The sequence below is a fragment of the Notothenia rossii genome (genome assembly GCF_949606895.1).
Source record: "Notothenia rossii genome assembly, chromosome: 9".
NCBI classification, from domain to species: Eukaryota; Metazoa; Chordata; class Actinopteri; order Perciformes; family Nototheniidae; genus Notothenia; species Notothenia rossii.
Window position 1 is genome coordinate 60,486,234 of NC_136907.1, and position 20,520 is coordinate 60,506,753.

General features: G+C 40.7%; 1 protein-coding gene across 2 annotated transcripts in view; it reads right to left on the bottom strand.

Moving 5' to 3' along the window:
• The window catches only part of clstn2a (calsyntenin 2a), a 150,222-nt gene extending 130,272 nt beyond the window's left edge, over positions 1–19,950 (bottom strand). Inside the window, exon 1 of one of the 2 annotated variants that reach the window (XM_079647739.1) lies at positions 19,762–19,950. In XM_079647739.1, the coding sequence (XP_079503865.1) occupies positions 19,762–19,834 (73 nt within the window). In that variant the 5' untranslated portion in view covers positions 19,835–19,950. Of the gene's footprint in view, positions 1–7,238; positions 7,351–19,761 lie in introns of those variants that run through there. The other variant, XM_079647741.1, reaches the window with a different exon arrangement.
• Positions 19,951–20,520: the final 570 nt, after the last annotated feature.

Consider the following 20,520-nt stretch of genomic DNA (forward strand, 5'->3'; position numbering starts at 1 on the left):
GAGAAAAAACGGGACATCGTCTCACCGTAGCCGTAATTCTGATCAAAAGTCGTGTTCAATGGCATTAAAACGAGAAAAAACGCAGCTGAAGGTTAATCCATAGGTTAATAATGTGTCTGTCTCTTTGAAAAAATTATGGATAATCCATAATTCAATTTTTATGCAAAAATCGGTGAAAAAAATGTTGCTGCTAATGTTAGCCACCAGAGGTTAGCGCAGCTTCCGGTTTTTCTACTCGTCACTCCCACTCATTATTTGGTAACCTGTTTGTGTATGTGGAACTTTCCCTCCATTCCATTGGCTCTGACGGTTAAAAAGAGATGTCAATCATCCAAATCGACCAAGGGGGTCCAGAGATATGGAAAATCCACCCAAAGGACCCCAGAAGTGTTTTTTTTTTGCTAAATCTCTCTAAAAAGGTCAAATGTCAGTTGTTTTGCATCAATCTTGATACAGGGTACTTATATGTTGTACTTTGGATTCCTAAAGCTTTTAGTCTACAAACCCATTATGGGTTTCACTATAAGTAAAAAAGAAATGTTGGGACGGACACTATAATTTACAGTTTTTTTAGATGTAATCTAAACTAACTCTAAACTAAATTAACTAGATTGAACTACCGTAATTTTCGGACTATAAGCCGCGCCTTTTTTCCCATTTTTCGACGCTGCGGCTTATATAACGGTGCGGCTAATCTATGGATTTTTACAGCTAACGGCCACTAGGGGACCTCCTAAATCTATGGATTTTACAGGTTACAGTCCACCACCTTTAACTCTATGGGCTCTATGGCCGGTCCGCGCCCCCCACCTTTAAGCGGCGGGCTCCAGCAGGAAAAGCTGGAGGCCGGAAAAGAGTGAGACAGGTAGCGCGCAAAAGTAAAAGTGGAACCGAGAGTGGTACGAGAGACAGAACGAGAGCAAGACAGACAGACATTACGAGAGCGAGACAGTTTGTCCCCGTACCACTGGTTGAAAACCGCTGCTGTAGATCACTGCCGGTACGTGCGCTGGGAGCGCACCGTTTAAGTTTGAAAGTTGAAAAGTTTGTGTGTCTGAAACGCTATGTGATACAGTACAGTTTACACAGCACAGTACATGTTCGGTAGCAACTATTGCACTAAATGGTAACACTTGAATACGTTATGCAAATATGCAACTTGTTTGTTGAAATGTTAATAAATGGGAGCTTCCTCAAACAGCCATCTCTTTCCCGACAATCCCCTCTGTGCACGAACCCTTACATATGGTAATTAAACATTAAAACACCTGCGGCTTATAGTCCAGTGCGGCTTATATATGTACACATCATTCAATTTAGCTGCTGCGGCTTATATGCAGGTGCGCCTTATAGTCCGAAAATTACGGTATGTTCAATCTGAATTTTCTTTAAAATAAAAAACATCTATATTGATTCTGAGTTTTCTACACCCAACTCACAGGTTTATCATTACTTTGAGAAAAAAGATTATTAATGTAACCCTTTTAGAAGGGAAGATATGGTCATTTTTTCTGGGAATGTCATTTTTGAGCCTGAGACCTGAAAAACAGGCTTGGGGCTTAACAGGTTAAACCAAATAGTGTTAATGCAGTTGTGGATTGATTTACTGAATTGACTAGAATTAGAAATCAGACTCAATGAAATCCTCTCCTTTATGTTTGGTGGTATTGAAATATCATTGTGAAGAGGACTGCGGCAATGCATCACCAAAACACAAAGCATGCAGAGAGCGAAGTCCACGCTCACAAAGAAACAATTTCATCTCTTCAAAGTACCAACCTCCCCTTTTAACAAGGGCACAGACTAGAGTGTCACTCATATGTAAACACACATGCTGCATCCAAACTAAGTAGCAGTCGAACAAATAGGGAGCCAGCTCATTTCCCTTCTAAGAGGATTACTCAGAATAAGTGATAAATGATGTCCAGACTCATGACCAGACGAGGGAGGATTGAGGGGATGATAAGAGGGAGGGATGAGGAAGAAAAACAAGAATATTGACATTAAGTCTTTGTGCTTTTCCAGACAAACATGATAGCTGAGGGTAGTGCTTGCAGCTTGAAAAGAAAGGTGCATTGACTCTTCAAGGTAAGTGTTTGTAATACGCATAGCGGTGTCTAGTATACATGTAATACTAGCTTAGTTTATCACCAGGTAGGTTTATACTTACGAGAAATTTGACTAGGTGTCATGGTGCATACATAAAAGTAAAACAACAATTAAAACACAGATAGAGAACTAGAACAAATATTACAAATAATAAAAAAATATAGTAAAATAGAAATATAACAGTATTTGCATTGCAATGGAATGGAATAAAAAGGAATTTAAAAAAAATCAGCAGTAATAACAAAAGAATACAGATATTGTTGTACATTGTGTGCATTAATGTAGAGGTTTGTTCCTGCCTTTGATATGTTTTAAAAGAAGGTAAAACATTTGCCTACAAAATTACCATAAAGTAAAAAATACATATACATGACAGCAAGCGGAAAACACAAGGGCTTTTCACTTTCACATGTTGTACTGCAAGTGGGAATTTATTTAGTTTGATGAGAATCTGCGTTACATATTTAGAGAAATATCTCAATGTTTATTAATAATGAATTCACTACTTACTCAGTTATGTTCCTTTTAAATATTTTAGAGTCCCAAGGAAGATATAACAGACAGATCGAACAAAAGAAATGATAAAAAAGAGAAACACACTTCTTGAAGACTTTGTTTACATACAGTGGAGCTGAGGTAACCTGCTGAGGTAAAAGAAGATTTCCTTTTTCATTTGGGAGAATATTCAACTTGAATGATGAGTGAAGTAAAACAGAGTATGCACAGTTTTATCAGAGAATAACGAAAGTGACAGCCCACCCCACTTCTCAGGTAAAAGTTCTCCAGGTTGAAGGAACAAAGGGAGACAAGAAGAGAGAAGAAAGTAGACACGGAAGAAGAAAGGGAAATAAGGAGAGACTGAAGGATTATTCATTTTGCCTCCCGGGATGTTTTGAATCCGTCAAACTCATTCTTCCAGGAAGTGAAATCAAATCAGGAATCATTCGGTTGTCCTGTAATGTATTTTACTCTTATCTTGTCACAGCAGAGAGAGAACATTTGTCAGATACAGAGGGAGGTGAGAAATACACAGATATATGAACAACAGGAAGCAGACTTTTGAATTCTGAAGCTATGCCATTATCCTTTATCTTAATGACAGCATGAACATATCGTAGAGACACGTGAGTTGAAAATACAAAGTAGTGTTTCCCCTAGCGCAAATATTCTTCTTAACAACAAGGTCAAATGATGATGAGTGGCTCCAGTTTTCAAAAAGGGACTATTCTGCCAAAGACAACTGCCCTTGTATTAACCTTAGCCCATTACAAACCCACAGAGACATTTGCATAAAATCCACTCACAACATTTTTATTTCATTAAGTCTTTGGTAAAAAGTGGTTGATTGCCGAACAATCAGTCAAGGCTCGTTATTCCTACAATCAATTAAGTGAAGCTGGTGAAGGGAACAGAAGTACAGGTAGTGATGAGGCCATAGCAAGCTGGCGAGGACATTTTTTAAATAGACCTATATTGAGAATTTTCAAAGGTATAAAACATGCAAGTTCACTAAAATTCCTTTTTTACAACAATTAACAAGAATAACAAATAAAAAAGAAAATAACCTGCCTCCTTTCCCCCATACTATGGTTTAATCATTCAAAATAGTTGAAAGGTAGAAATACAAAGTTTTAGGATCACTTATGAATAATAAGTGCACTTTTAATCAATACATCACATTTCAAGGTATGATCCCATCTGGCTGGAAGACCAAAATATATTTTAAATTACACTTTATTGAGACAATTTCCTTTATAAGTCCACTAAGGTTGATTCACTAAAGCTATAGCTGCTTATTAATACCTATTGTTAACTGTTTTAACTGTATTGTTAATTGTATGTTTTTGTTGGGTATTGAAAAGAAAAGGTCGAAAAGATTTAGATTCTGAAAGTTTATTTAAAGAACAAATGTTTTCCAGCAAGTGTTTCCACCTTTTTACTTAGTTTTACTTGGTGTTGGATCCTGAAGGAAAGTAATTACTCCCCGAAACAACTCCAGTGGGAATAATTATCCTTGAAATGTGCTGATCTGTTTGTGTGTCGTTTCACCTCGCTGTTTCTCCCTCCTTTCAACAGTCTGTAAGTCAAACATCGGCAGCTCTTCCCTCCCTCACAGTTTGTGCTGTCTGTCTTCCTGCCGCCGCCTGCTGACCTGTCTGTCAATCTGTCAGTGTGCTGTTGCACAATGTGTGGCTTCTTTGTGCGTACATGTGCGCAGTTTGCAGGGTTTAGGGGACTCTTGTGTGAGTGTGACGCCTTCAAACTCATCCAACAGTGTCACCAAACTGCATCGCTCTGGGGAGGATTTCTGAAAGCTTAGTGTCAATTTCCTCTCTTCCTCTGCTGCTACCAATCGACATTTAATGTAATACTGCAGGACGGCGCTGACGTCCCACAGGAAGAGGGGGAAATGATTGAATGATGATGAATTGTTCATTTATTAAATCTGACATAAAGCATTAGACAAGATAGTAGCAGCTAACAATGCTTTTGTTTTCTGAGATGACTTCAAATAATTAATTTACAAAGAGACTAACATCTTTAGGATATGAAGCTTTGTCTTTCAAATCAATTCCACAGAGGCTTTATTGTCTGTAATAGATCATAACGGCGGGTTCACTGATGCTTCACACTATTACACATTTTAATTCCCTTTAATTCCTCTTGATTATTCAAAGGTCACCTTAAAAAGGGCCATGGAGGGGCCGGGCATTAAAGCTTGGGAATGAAGGAAAAGTCACATTATTAAGAATGTACCTTTCAGACTAATGAGATGTGCAACCAACTGTTAAGTGTCTACAGACGACAATCTACAGATGGCCTTACAGGAGTGGATGAGAGAATAAAAGAGACAAATGAGTACATGGGGGACATAAAAAGACAATGAAGGTGATGTTCCACCCACAAGCTGCACATTTCTACCAGTATACAAAGTATTCATAATTATGTACATGAGGCCCAATTTGCATATATTGTATTTCGTGAATTTTCTAATAATTTGACAGAAAGAATGAAGCACGGCCTCTTTCTGGCTGTTAATCGATGTCAATGGTGAGCAATAGGATTCATATGTGGCATTCATTTAGTTGGCATTATGAAGTTAAAGCTGTGCGTCTCCAAACATTTCAACATTTAAAGAGAGAGAGGCATGAAAGAGCCATTTTTAAGTGATTATGATCCATTTAACAGGCTGCCCCCTCCCTCACCTGAGCATTAGGTAAAAAAAGGCTCCAATAATGTCTCCAGTTGACCGGACACATGTTGTGAAAACAGAGTGATATTGTTCAGTGCAATGACTGATCAGGGTAATAACAGCAGCTTTCTTTGAATGCTCCACACAACAACTCCCATCTCTAAATATCTCATTAACAATTTGAAATAGAATGATGCCATTACCGGTGAAAGCAGGGCCGCTCTGCAGTAGGGTCTATTCTGCAACTGTGATAATGGAAATAATAATGCGGGTGTGCTACCGTTTCAAAATCAGCATCTGCTCAAATGATGGCTTAAAAGATGTTTTAGTGTTTGTCACAGCTGCACTGCGAAACCGTCTGACACTGTTTAGCATCAGTGGGATGCAGCCTGGTGTTTGAAGCCTAAACAGGGTTGAAGCGCAAAGAATAGCTAATCAGTTTTAGACACTTAAGGCAAATGTGCTTCATCTATTAAAAACTCTGATAAGCTTATACCTTTTCATGTTCTTAGCTCAAAGAAAAAGCTTTGGCTGACTTCCAAACTCTATAAAGTGGAGAAGTGGAAGTTTGGACGGTTCCCAAATGGGTATCGTTTAGTCATACGTGATTTAAACACTATCCGTTAGCCCTGGCCTTATTGCATCGCCCAACACAATATTCAACTAGAGCATTTAGCTGACATTGATTCTGCCAAAATCAATACTTAAGAGTTTTTGTTTTGACACTTCTATCTGGTTCTCATTATTACAATGCAAGAATCTAGATTTTTTTTTCAATGCCAGACCAATTTTTCGCCACAAAGACCCTGTCTTATATTTGTTGAGACATATTAAAAATAGTTTGATGTAGTTTAGCGCTATTAAATAAACATGTTTGTTTTCAAGTGTAAAATGTTTGCCACAATTCCTGATGAACTCAATGACAAGGAATCATGTCAGAGTGTGTATTGGTCATTATAAGCCTCAACAATCCACATCTATTCTAGCTCTTCCCTCTAAACACAGTGGAAGGCACAAAACCCTGTGAAAAGTCCTACTTACAAAAACTGTGAAAAACTCAAATCACAGTCGGAAACTCTCGGTGGAAACCAACATGCTATAAATAACATCACAGACAACCTAGTTACAGAAATAAATACATCTTGTTATCACTCGCATATAATGTAGGCTATAGCTGGACCCCGTGAAGATTAAACTCAACCTGACTGCAATATTAGTGTTAATGAGAAACACATTTTTATACATCACTCACACCTTGAGTGCGGTTCATTCCTGTATACCAAGATCTGTGTTATCCAATGTTATTCATTATATCAAGTGTTATCCAGAGATGCCTGCAAACGAGCGCACTGTAGGTGTTAATGACAGTACGGGGAGTGAGAGGGTGTTGATTGCGGTTTTATGTGTAATGTAATTAGGAAACAAACATTAACCTGGAAAAAGCTAAAGTATATAATATTTAGCAAAACTGAAAGCATTGTAAGACAACATACACAAACTAGTCCACATATCACAGAGATACAAATAAAGGGCACACAAGCAACTAAACAGCTGGCCAAGCACACTGTCAAGATAAAAAAAAACTAAACGACGTTCTGCTCCGTTTGCCTCCAAGATTGTGCTGACAGTGCAACTCTGCAGACAGGTAATCATGTTCCTGAAGGACCCGCACATCGCAGCACGCTAACACCTTTCAGTAGCATACACTGTCACCTAGGTGATTAAAGGAGATTATTGCTTTAACAGCCCCTGCCCAGTTTAGGCACATGGTTTCAAAGATGTCGTCAACATGAAGTGGTGTGTTTTATCTTTGTTGCTTAATGATGTTTCTGGATTACATCTAAAGAAATTATTTATCAATCAACAAACAGCCTGGTGCTGCACAATCTTCATGCCTAACTGGTCTTAAGGGCGCACTCCATTAAGTTCAGTTTACCTGTCAGAAGGAGTACAACTCAGCTGGAGAACGTCTTCAGCAGCTCTGGAGGAGGCTCGAAGCTAAAATCCTGTTTGTTCTTTCAGAAGAATTGATTCTTTTAAAGATTGCTCACCTAAAAACGTGGTATTTCACCCAGAGAGTTGTGTGCGCCCGATGCACAGTCCCATCTGCTCGCATGTTGTCTTTTTAGAAAGAAAGCTGGCACGGCTGCAAACTCCACTAGACTCCCCTGCAGATTTGTATATGACTTCTTCCTGGCTGCCAAAGTGAACGTCATCATGTCATACTTGAAGAGTATGTACAACTAATTAGTGCTAATGTATCAATATTGGGAAAATATAAGACATTTTTATAAACAACAGGAATCAACTCGGATATAAGGGTCTTTACCGTATAGCGGCAATTTATGTGTTTGGAGGTCAACGGCAGGAAAATTGTTTATGGTAGGAGAAAGAATAATATGTTATATAAGGCTTTGGCTAAGTACACAAACTATAATACATAGTGTGATTGTTAAGACTATTAAATGTTTGGTTTGAGTTTTTTCATTGGATCCGTTGACATTTAAACATACTGATTATTTTAATTTTTTCAGGAAGGATCAGATAATGTGAGAAGCTTTCCAGAAGAGAGCGCAGCTTGAGTTAATATTGCAGTAGATAAGTTGGCAGTAGGGACAGTTAAAAGGAGGCATTGCTTCCAAGAAAACAGTACTTGCTTACTTTTAATATGTACAAGTAAAACATTGGTTAGATAATTAGATGGATTCAAACTTGACCAATTGGAGGTATGTTGAATGAAGTGGACATATTTTAAGGCAAGCAAGTCCATAACATATACAATATTCATGAAGTGACAGCAGAAAGAGAGAATGACACTGGTTTTAGCTGCAGCCTTGGCAGACACACCAGAGAGGTGTTCATTAATCATTTAGACCTCTCTGCCACCGCACTGTGTATTAGAGACCCAATGTGCAGCAAGTACACATGGCATTACATATTTGTGTGTGTGTGTGTGTGTGTGTGTGTTTGTGTGTGTGTGTGTCCTAAAAACACCCACCCACAAACTTGTCACAAACAGGACAAGCTGCAAGCACTAAAGTATGTTTTACTCCACACACACACACACACACACACACACACACACACACACACACACACACACACACACACACACACACACACACACACACACACACACACACACACACACACACACACACACACACACACACACACACACACACACACACACACACACACACACACACACACACACACACACACCAGGTTAATATACATAACTACTGACAGTTGGACAAACAGCCATTAGATCCATCACTGCACAGTGGGAGCTGTTTTAGAAGAAACATAAAAGCGATGTGAAGGATCGAGGTTAGAGATGACAGTCTTTGCCACATGAAGTGTCAGAGACATCCAAAGGCTGAAGAGAGAGAATCACAGAAAAAGGGTGAGAGGGGGAGAGAAGGGGGTGAGAGCCAAACATAGGCAGACAGAAGCTGACGTTTGACATTGAATGCGTCTTTAATGAGTCACTGAAGCTCCGTGTTATATGACAGTCAGGATTGGGGAGCAGGAGTAACCAAAAACACTGACAGAGGAAGCTTAGGCACGGTATCAATTTGTAAATGTTAAAGTAAGTCATCATGTGGACTTGTAAACAAATAGCACGTCACCGATATACAATACATATTTTTAAGAGTCGACCTGAAAAAAGAAAATACGACAAAGCCTGAAATGTTTGGAGGGCGCGGCAGAGAAACAACACAGGCTGATGTGACCAACTACGTCCTGGCTGGTGAAGACAGATGCCCAGAAATAGTGTGCGCCTCCACTGTGCCCAGCCCTCCCTGCTGTGACATTACCTGCCTACCCCCACATAATCATGATGAATCGCTCCGGGGCTCGCCGCCGACCGCTCACAACGCCACACAATGAGTGGCAATGGCAAACATCACCACACCACACAGCCTCTCTCCCTTTATCCTCCCTCTCTTTTCTGTCATGACACTCGCTTTTCTCTGCATCTCTCTAACCTCTCGCTTCTCCTCTGTCTTTGGTTTCTGTTCCCTTTCCATACAGTCTTTCTTCTGCCCCTGCTCGTCTCACCTTGTGGGGTTCTTTACTCTTTCTTCTGTATTTGTTTATGCAAATACTGTACATCGTTCTCAAGTGGGGTAAATATGGAGCCAGAATTGGGTCAATATTCTAGCGCGCAAAACAAGCTACTCACGAGCGATAAATGACCCTGGCTCGCAGATTAAGCCCCCGCGAGCTCACGAGAGAGACAGCCCTCACGGGGGTTTATGCGTATGGGGTCATTTTATGCGCGTGTAAAAGCACATTTTTCGCTCGTGAGTAGCTTGTTTTGCGCGCTAGAATATTGGCCCAATTCTGGCTCCATAGCAAAAACCAGAGAAAAAGAGTTTGAGGTTTTATAAATAAAAAGGACAGGGAGGTGACTTATGTCTTCATCATCTTCATATGACAGACTGCACAATATCAGGCAACTACTGGTGATATTTAAACATTCTAGTGAGTTCCGGAATGATGACATGGCAAATGATGTCTCTGTGGTGCAATGTGAACCATTATCAACACTTTGCCAGATGCACTAGTTCTCAGGCAGGAAAGATGCTTGTGTTCGATTTCATAATTTGTTCTTCATGATTTTAGTTTCTATGCCATCCCTCAGCATAAGAAATGTGACAGGGTACGGGGTTGAATATGATATATTTGGAGTATTATCCTCCTATAGTGTCATAAGTAGGAAGGCAGTGCAAGGCATTCTCTGAATTGAATACCAAGCCAGGCCACATTACTCTCAGCAGTTTGTTTTAATCTACCACTGGGATCGGCGCGAGAAAGAAAACATTGTTTATCATCACCTTTCTCCTAAAATCAATACCTGACAACAGGGAGGAATGACATATTCTGCAATAAAGAGGGAAGCATCAGCGCCTCAGATTTCCCCAGAATAACATCATTGCTGTGAAGTCTAAAAAAAACATGGAACTAAAACAAGAAAGTCTGCTGCATATAACAGTGCCATCCACAGAATGCCTACCCAAGCCCAGATGGGGAATCATTTCAAGACTTTGAGCAATTACAAGTGTTTCCCCTTTATGTGCTCCTCTAGCCCCATGGTCTCAATATAGACAAGGCAAACAATACCTTGGGAGGTAAACAGTGTGGCACTTTAATATTGGATAACGTCTCAACCTCTTTGTGAGAACCAATGCAAACAATCTTCGTATTAGTCCTCCAACTTGTCAGGAAGCGGAAAGAGAGAGAAGGGTCGGGGTGTTAACAAGAGGAGTTAGCTGGCCATCTTCTCCCTGATGCGTCTCGTTCCCAAGCATCTGTCAGAGCCTTTTGTGGAGCTGCCATCTTGGACCACTCCACTCACAGCAGATCCCCATTACTGGGGAGGAGAGCAGCCTTATTACAGAGGCTGAGGAGCTGCTAAGTGAAAGTGTATGCGTGTGTCTGTTTAATAGTGCATGAGGGAGAGAGGCATGTCAGAGAAGGGCAGCTGTGGGAGGGAAGGTATACGAAGAAGGTAGGCAGAGACATAACACTCACTAATGTCCAATAAAAGGCAAACGCCCCTAAGTTGCAAGCCGAAGCTGCCTTAGCTGCTAAAAAGAGCACTTTCCTTTCCGATGACAACTCAGAACCATTTTCCGGGCAATTACTTAAATAAAGTATAATGGTTGAGCGGTCACACAGGAGGGGAGGGAAGGAGGGGAAGAGATTGATGATGTGTTTTATTGCTAACACATCCCAAACCAATACATCAGTGTGATCAGGGCTCTCTTATTCACCTCCTTACACTTTAACTGATGTTTTCATCGTGACCCTGTCCTCCCCTGTCCTCCTCCTCTCTTTACACAACTGCCTCTGGGACTCCGGCTATCCTTTACAAAAACGCTCCTTTACACCCACTGCGTTTTCTCCCACTATGTGTCTATCCCCTGGGACAGATAAATAGGTTCAAAACACCACTGATCCAAGCTTTAAAACGTGACTGATATTTACCATAAAAGGCAAATGATACATTTATCAATGCGGTGTGCTCCAGGTGGACCTAGCGCTTTATAAACTGTACGACATATTTCAGGATCCTACTGACAGTGGATCCCATAAATGGAAAAATGAAAGCTATAAAGTTGTTGTATTCTGTAGAGTTAAATGAACTCATCCAATCATCTGGAAGAGAAAAGCACACTGACTGAGGTGCTCTGGTGAAAAGTTAATCGTTACATCTCAGGAGGATAATAAGAGTATGTTGCCATAGCAAGAGGCTGACTGTTTCAAGTATTTGCTTGTTTTACACTTAGTAATTTGTTCACACCAATGTGATGTGCCAGTAAGGGTGGCGCTGTCTTTTCAACTCAACACAATACAGTTATTGTCAGCATGTGAAGAAAAATGACTATAATTACAGAGGAAAAGTGCCACAAAGATATGGGGGTGAGCCTCACACAAAGCCGTGGCATTTGAATAGAAATGTAACAGTTCAGACGTGGGTTCATTGTGACGGATAAACTGAAGAGGACATTCTTGCTTCTCCTTGCCAGGCTTTTTTGTTTGGAGTACCGTCATTTATTTAATCTCGCTGCCTTTGACTATTGAAAAACAATGCACACAAGTTTATTTAACACAGGAGTCATTTTTGACTGTCTGGTAAAAACATACTGTCTAATCAGAGGGAACAGATTGTGTTTGAGACAAACGCTAAGGGAGAAGGGGAAGTGTTTTTGTTTACAGTGCTGTGTATTTCACCTTTCTAATTGACAAAACTATACAGGAACTGATGCGATGTATTATGATGTGCACTCATCCTCGACAGAAAACAAAAGCACTAAAGAGGCAGAAATGCATATCATTTAACATTCCATCAAATATGGTAATTATAGGGTGTTGGAGAGTCTGTGACGATATACCATCACCCAGCTACTCTTTCATGAACCATCTTTCAATTTAAACTTTTACACAACACACACAGTATACACACAATCACACACCCTTACGGTAAGTACTCTGCGCCATCATGTGCAAATAACACCTTCTTTTCCATCTCCCCTTGACACCTTGCAGGAGGAGGTATCGCCTCAGGAAGTGAATACGAGTTACTTTAATGTTTATCTGCACATTTGTGCTTTACAAGACACAATAAACACGATGTTTCATTTTCCTTGTGCGATGATGAACGTCAATCGATTAACAATAATGAGCTTGAAAAACCTGGGTAAGCACCGTCATCAGACTGTGCTGAAATTGCAGAAAGATTAATAGGGTTTTTCGCTGACAGGGAACAGAGTTGTTACAGCGAAAGCTGTGGACCATGAATAAAATAAACAGAAAATGTCATTACGCCAGAGTAAGTAAAAATTAAAACTCATCAGATGTGACAAGGACTTGATGGGAAATGTTGCAGCGCTGACCCCAGAGCTATGGGAGGGAAAGCACTGCTCATTTCGTTTGGGACACACCGAGGGAGACAGGAGGAGGTGGAAACAGCGAGGTTGTGTGTGAGTGCTCAGCAGACAGGGTGAAAGGTTGGATGAGTGTGTATTAAAACGTAGAGAGGAGGAGGACCAAATGACTCCGAGGGCAACAACGGACTATACATCAAACTGCAAATGGAAAGAACAAAGGCAGAGCCGGGGCCATTACAAATGGGAAATTGAGGCTCTGTTTTGACACTAAATGTATGGATCGGGGAGTAAGTTAGGAGGTGACTCACAATCACCACTTGTTTCACTGTGATCAAGGCGTTATATTAGCTCTTCGCCCACAGTTAATCATGGATAACACAAATGAGGTCATTAAGTCCCTGAGAACAGAAGCAGAAAGTCAATATTTGTGTAAGTGCTAAACTGTAGCAGATTTTGATCAGATTTGAGGAGTCTTGGTAATGTAAATGTTTATATTTTGTTTAAGGACATGACAGTGTTCAGACTATCTTCCTGTTTATTTAGAGTTCTGCAAAAGCCAAAATACATAATCTATTTAAAGGGCCTTTTTCTTGTCTTTATATTAGAGGGAGAATAGACCAGTTGAGCAGAAAAGGAAGAACACACTGCAATAACAAAAGAGGGATTTATCATATAATACACTTTTTCAAAGGATCCACACATTTAAAACAAACTAGTTTATTTTATTCCCACTGGGGAATTGTAATCAAACATCAACACACAAGAATATTTGAAAATAATTTCTGCCCATTTCTTTGTATTTCTTCTTAAAACCTGTTTTGCAATTTGGTTTGGATTGATTAAGTATGTCAGGCACATGACAAGCCAAATGTATTCCTTTGCTATTATATCAAAGAGGTCATTGTTTAGGAGAGGTTTTAAGTAGGAAATGATGAAAGAATAGAATAGCATTTCTGTCTAGGTTGTTTTGAGAGGAGGAGATAAACAAGGATATGTTCTGTTATGAATCTAATCTGCCTGTAACACACATTTCTATGTATTTCCATGCAACATCACAGCACAATATAAATGTAATCTTAGGCATGAAGTGTATAGTCAGCCGTTTTCTCACGTAGGCATGTTACCATGATAGGTTGCTAAGATTACTTTTTGCATAAATAATTCATATACAAACAGAAACAGAAAATAGAAATCTGATAAACTCACAAACTCAGCAATGTCGCCTGAAAACACGGTGACATTGGAGCGCAGAGGAGGAGGAGAACAGAGGAAGAGAGAGGAAGGACAAAGGTGAGCGGACAAACTCTCTGTGAGGTGAGGCCTGCGTCTGGCAGCTTTACAGAAGGAAGTAGAAGAGAGAAATGTGAAAGTGATCCGAGAGGAGAAACAGGAATATTTGCACTGACACACAAATCCAAAGCCTCGTATCTAATGTGCTGCTGCTGCTGCTGCTGCTGCTGCTGCTGCTGCCAGAAGGGGAGAAGAAGAGACAGGTGTGGTGCTATAGAAAGAGCGAGACCTAGAGGAAGAAAGAGCGAGACAGACAGAGAGAGAAACAGAGATAACACTTCTGACTGATGACTCGTGAATATTAAAACCTTTCTTCTTGAGGACATGCTTTCATGTTGCCTCCCTGCTGTGATTCCTTTCTTTCTGAGCAGCGATTGTAGCTCCAGGTACACGAGTCTGTGTATGCATGAGGACGTGATTGAACACACACACACACACACACACACACACACACACACACACACACACACACACACACACACACACACACACACACACACACACACACACACACACACACACACACACACACACACACACACACACACACACACACACACACACACACACACACACACACACACACACACACACACACACACACACACACTCAGCCTGTGATTTGTTTTTCAGTCACACACCGAGTTACCTTGTAGGCAAAGTATAGAAAAACTAAAAAGACTTTGGTGTGACTTATCGTCGCCCCGGTGATGTAACACTATGTAGTTTCACTTTGTAGCCTATACCTTTCTAATATACACGGAAACATGTGGTTGTAAAACATCTCCAGAACCATATCTCATGATGGAAAAGACATGTGTCTTTCATGATTGCTACTGGAGGAGCGATACAAAAAGAAAAATCAAATATAAAGCCATTTCAAAGCGTAGTGAGGCTTTGGACTGACTACAAGAATCCCACACAGGACAAGTTGAAAGGAAGATGAAGGAGATGACTCAATCAATGTGTGAGGGGGGGTGTGTGTGTGGATCTGTGCGCGTTTCTTATGTTTGGCTGAACACACACTACAACATTAACACAATGTATTATTAAGTTAACAAATACACAGAAGGCTAATACGTTTGTATTGGAATTATAATTAAAACAGTGTGCAGCGGTGCATGTCTTCATAACTTCAGGCTTCATCACGAGGCACAACAGACCGCGGCCTCTTGTTTAATAAAGGATTGCTTGGCCTGTGTACATAGAGACGATAGATAACACTGCAATGACACTGGCTCAGGGGACACAGCAGAGACACAGCAGAGACACAACAGAGACACAGCGCCTTAGTTCAGTCTGATAGCTGCTACTGAACATTGCTTTATTCAGATCAACTCTGAAAATACATTTGTATTTTTGCATGCTAATATGAAGACAACAAATGATTACAAGGAAGAAAGTTAAGAAACACAAAATGTGCAGTATTTGCCCTCGGATCTGCTGCCAACACAAAGGCTATTTTCAATGTGTTGACTCTAATCTCAATACAAAGCAAGCTAAATGTCAACAAATGAGTCTTTGGACTTCATGGAGAAAAATGGAATTAAACTTTAATCGTGAGGAATAGAGGTTTTCAGGCGAGTGGATGAAACTACTAAATGTACACCTCAGGCAACTGCACTAATATCATGAAAATCCATTTGCTGTATCTGAACAAAGCCCAAGGCTAAGAACATTTCGTAAGTGAAGCCTTTTGTCATTGAATGGAATACAACAACCTATGCTCTGTTCTTCAAACATTCCCAGTGAGAAAGAGCCATAAACCTTATGACAACATACAGAACAACTGGTCAGAACGACGGCTTGAGTTCAGGCAGTTTGAATCCTCGCAAATCCTGCAAGAAACTCACATATCGACCAAAACCAACATGGATGGCACCTAGCAGTGGTTGCGCTGAAAAGGCCATAAACGGAGCATAGCATTTACGGCATCTGGCAACATGGACAGTAAAGTATACAAAGAAAAGGTGAGACTTTTTAAACAGCAAAGTTCACATTAAAGTGAGCGGTTTATTTATCTGTGCTCCCTCGGCAACACACTAGTTAGGTCATCTTCACAAATACCATACAAAGAATGATTTTCAAGTTAACAACTTTCCGAAAGTCTCAATTCCCAGACTACAACCGACAGGTCCAGCTTGGTCCAATCGGTCATTGCGCTCAAAACATATCTATTGTTGCTTCAACAGCTCTAATGTTTTTGTAGGGTAATGGTCTACGAAGGTTTCTATCATTCTCTGTCCCATTCTCTCTTTCCAACTTTCCGGATGTGTCATTTGTGTTCCTAAAGCATATAGAGGAAAATCAAGAAATACAAATCATTTAAAAGGGCAATGATGAAATGATGTAGACACTCATGCGCGCACAGAATATTTCTCTTTTTCTACCTATTTTTTGCTCCATCCTCTCCAATGAATGGTTCTCTACTCTCCCTCTGTCTCCTGCACAGCACATGCTCAGTCATTCACAGACAGCCTGCCACCTGCTGAAGGGGAAGTATGTGAGTGTCTTTGTAAGACACACACAAGTGTTTACTCGGATAGTTTTAAAATACAGAAGTGTCCGAGAGGTTGGACGTGTCAATGCATCAGTACGAGAACGGGACTGTGTGTGTGTGTGTGTGTGTGTGTGTGTGTGTGTGTGTGTGTGTGTGTGTGTGTGTGTGTGTGTGTGTGTGTGTGTGTGTGTGTGTGTGTGTGTGTGTGTGTGTGTGTGTTTCAGAAGTCAGCACTGCATGCAATGTTTATCCACCACATATTGAGTGCTGACCAGAAGGCCCCAACGGAGCCATTGGACCAGCTGCTGTGATACTGGCATACACACAACACACTCATAAACACCTCTCACTCTTACACACACACACACACACATTATCTCATCCCCACACATACATCATGCTATGGCAGCCTTTCCATTTTGCTCCTCTCCTCCACCTTACGCCTCATCAGACATATTATAATTAGCCGTACTGAGTAATTAACATCCAAATTAGGACAATAATTTGCATCTCTACCCTCATTTGCATATACGCCCGGCAGCACACAGACCTGAAATTCCTCCACACTCGTCAGCACAAAGCACAAGAGTGCTCAGTCTTTTTCAACACAATTGCCCACATTCAGGCAGACATTTTAACATTTCACAAACGTGCATGTTGTTCTACTCTGTGAGGCATTAGAGATTTAGAAAATAAAGTAGAGAAAGTACAGGAGAAGGTTTGCGATGGAGGGAGTTTGGAGGGAGAAAAGGAACAATGGGAGTGAAATTAGGAGAAAATCTGGACAGGGAAAGGCAGAGAATATAAATGGGACGGAGGAAGGTGTTGGTAATAGAGGTAGCTGGGATGGAGTGGGAATGTGACACTCTCCAGATGAGACAAAGACAGACAGAAAGAGGACTGCCTCACCATTTACACAACTCACTTAAGCCCATAAAACTTTGGAATCGAATCCAGGGCAGTGGAGAGGGAAAGAGAAGCAGATCTGGAAATCAGAATGAGGTTGCTCTCGCCTCTCTCTCGATCCCCTTCCTCTGACATTTGCTCTCTGAATAGCATCAGCTCAACAGAGCAAAGCAACAAACAATGGGAGAGTCAACGGGAGAGAGAGAAGCATGGGAGGAAAAAAATAGAAAAAAGGGCATAAATGATAGTAAAGAGGAAAAGAGTGACAGGACGGGCCCGGCCGTTCCTGCCAGACATTGTTTCACCAGTCGTTGCACCGACGAGGAAAACCTGAGTTATGTTGCTGCGTTCCACATCGCCTTCACGATTTATGTTCCAGCGAGGATAATGCAGCTAGACGGCTCTGTTGAAAGACACCCATAAATCTCATCTTGTTTTCCATTTTTTTTTCTTCCTTTCTTTTGCTTTCAACACTCCTTTCAAATCTTCTTGTTTTGTGTTGCATTCATCTGCTCAGGTCTATTTCCTGACTTATGCAAAGGTATTCAGCGGCAAGCCTTTGTCTCGTGTACGTACTGTATTCTGCTGAGCTTGTAGAGCTTGTAAATGCAAAATCAAAAACTCACTGTGTGTCTTTGTTATACAGCCAACAAACATCCAGGGCCTTAATCTATTCCTTTTTTTGAAAGTGAAGAGGAAGTGGCTTTACTTAACAATACACAGGTTTATCAAATCTTATTAAATTACTATCATTCCTGACAATAATGATCAAATCAAATGTATCCATTCCATAAAATATTTGGTATAGGGATGTTTTCATTATGTCATGATTGATTAACCTGAATATTACCTCCTGTCTGTCCAAAACCTAAAGACCTTAAATGTAATATGGCTGAAAACAGAATTGTTCACAATATTTCATGAACAATTATTAATCATTAAAATAGTAGGCAATATTTTCTGTCTTTCATTGCAGCTCTAGTTTGATAACAATATACTCGGCCTTGAGACAAGCAGATTACGCATTGCATAGCTGATGACAACTGTCTGTAGCAATCAAAGCTGCGTTCACACTTCACAAAACAGGCTCTTCTCTGTAAACTTAGTGTCGAAACCTACTTAGCCTTCCCTCTGGCTCCCGGCCATATGGAGGTCTTTCATAAACAGGGCAAATTATTTTTGGTTAAGCGCAGACGGCCAGTCAGCCCCGCGCTCTCACTCCAGAGACCCAATTAATACCACTGTAAACCGCTGCTGCCCTTCATATGCAATACCAGTTAGGTAGGTAGGTAGGTAGGGGTGTGTGTGTGTGTGTGTGTGTGTGTGTGTGTGTGTGTGTGTGTGTGTGTGTGTGTGTGTGTGTGTGTGTGTGTGTGTGTGTGTGTGTGTGTGTGTGTGTGTGTGTGTGTGTGTGTGTGTGTGTGTGTGTGTGTGTGTGTGTGTGTGTGTGTGTGTGTGTGTTTGAGAGAGGGAAAGTGATGTTTGAGAGCATCACAGGGTGAGGATGTGATTTAGTGCTACACCCCGACCGTGGCTGCCCTCCCCGAGCACTAATCGATTATCATAGTTAGAAATCATCTCCAGATCACTGGCCAACCAGACAGTCATGACCAGGAACATAAACCTCTGATATCCTCAATAAATGTCATGTTAATAGTGTTAATCTTCAAGGAGCAACTGGGGCATGCTATAGGTTGCCAAGTCATAATATTATGTAAAGAATAGTTTCCTAGTAACCTCTACGGGTGATGTTATTACTATTGAGCCAATATGTTTTTCTATATTAAGTATCATGCTTCTTATTAAAGTAAAATAACAACAGTTTAAATTGGACATTTGTGAGTACCTGCTGCTTTTGGTTGTCTTATGTAATGTCACATTTGAATACATTTAGGAGCATACGATGTTATCTTGGGTTGTAGGGAACAGTAATGGGTTAACAAGTAATCCACTAATTTGTCATTTGAATTATTCTTTATTTGTATATTAGCCTCTTGGTGATCATTCACCAATTTCTTTAATATACCCCCTCTCACAACACATTACAGTGAAACTACGTAGCGTTATAACAAGCTACAACTTCCCACCCAGCTGAACACCTGTCCCGCTAATTGCCCTGTCCATCTTTGCTTTAACTTTGAGTAACTACGGTAACTATGCATTGATGCACGAGAGCAAGCTACTGAATATTATGGAAAACTTAAATAGAAAGAGACAAAAACACCTAAATGGCGATGAAGTTGTTGGACGGACGGTAAGTGCCCCCTTTCCAACTTGTGCAACTCAAACGCGAAAACGCATTCAAACATTTCGAAGACAAATTGTTTTTTTGTTCATCTTTTTCTTTCTCATGTTCCTACCTTTTCCGCCGAGAGCGCAGGAGTGGCCCCAGATGAGGCATAACAGCAAAAAAGGCAGCCCAATTATCTGCATGGTGGTGGAGCAGAGTGTGTGATGTCTCCCTTCCTCTTCTCGTTCCAAATCCTAGATCCCCTCCCGAGCGCAAGGATGTTTTCAACTGTTCGGGTGCGCGAGGGACAGGTAGAGAGACAGCCACTGGGTGTTGTGAGGAGAAAGAGAGGGAAACACGTTATACCATCGTGGATACAACACAGGTTCCGGTTTTTGGTTTTCAAAATAAAACACAATCGATTGTAGATGATGAATAACTTCATATAAAGGTATCTAAACAACACTGAATACACACAAAGTCAGAATGAATGTATTTAATTAAATCTAGTTTGCATTCTGATAATCATGGCTGTTTTTAAATAGATTTTCTGCTAAGCTTGACAATTGTACGCATTTATTTTGAAGGATAAAGCGCCGCTTTCAGGCACAATATGTCCTTGTTTTGCAACCTTGACATGGCAGTAAATGAGAGCTAGAGAAGAAGCAAGAGAGAGCTTGGAGGGAGTACAGGGAGGGGATCTGTCTGAGATGTGTGTGAATTTGTGTTTGGTGTTAAGAGGGGAAATGATTGATTTTGACGCCCCAGGAAGGGCAGCTGAAACTGAGAATTTGCTGTCAGTGATTGCATTTCTCTACAAGAATACAGCTTTTCAATCAAATCAATAAACCCCAAGCTATGGCTAGGCATGGCTGTAAAAGCTAACCAC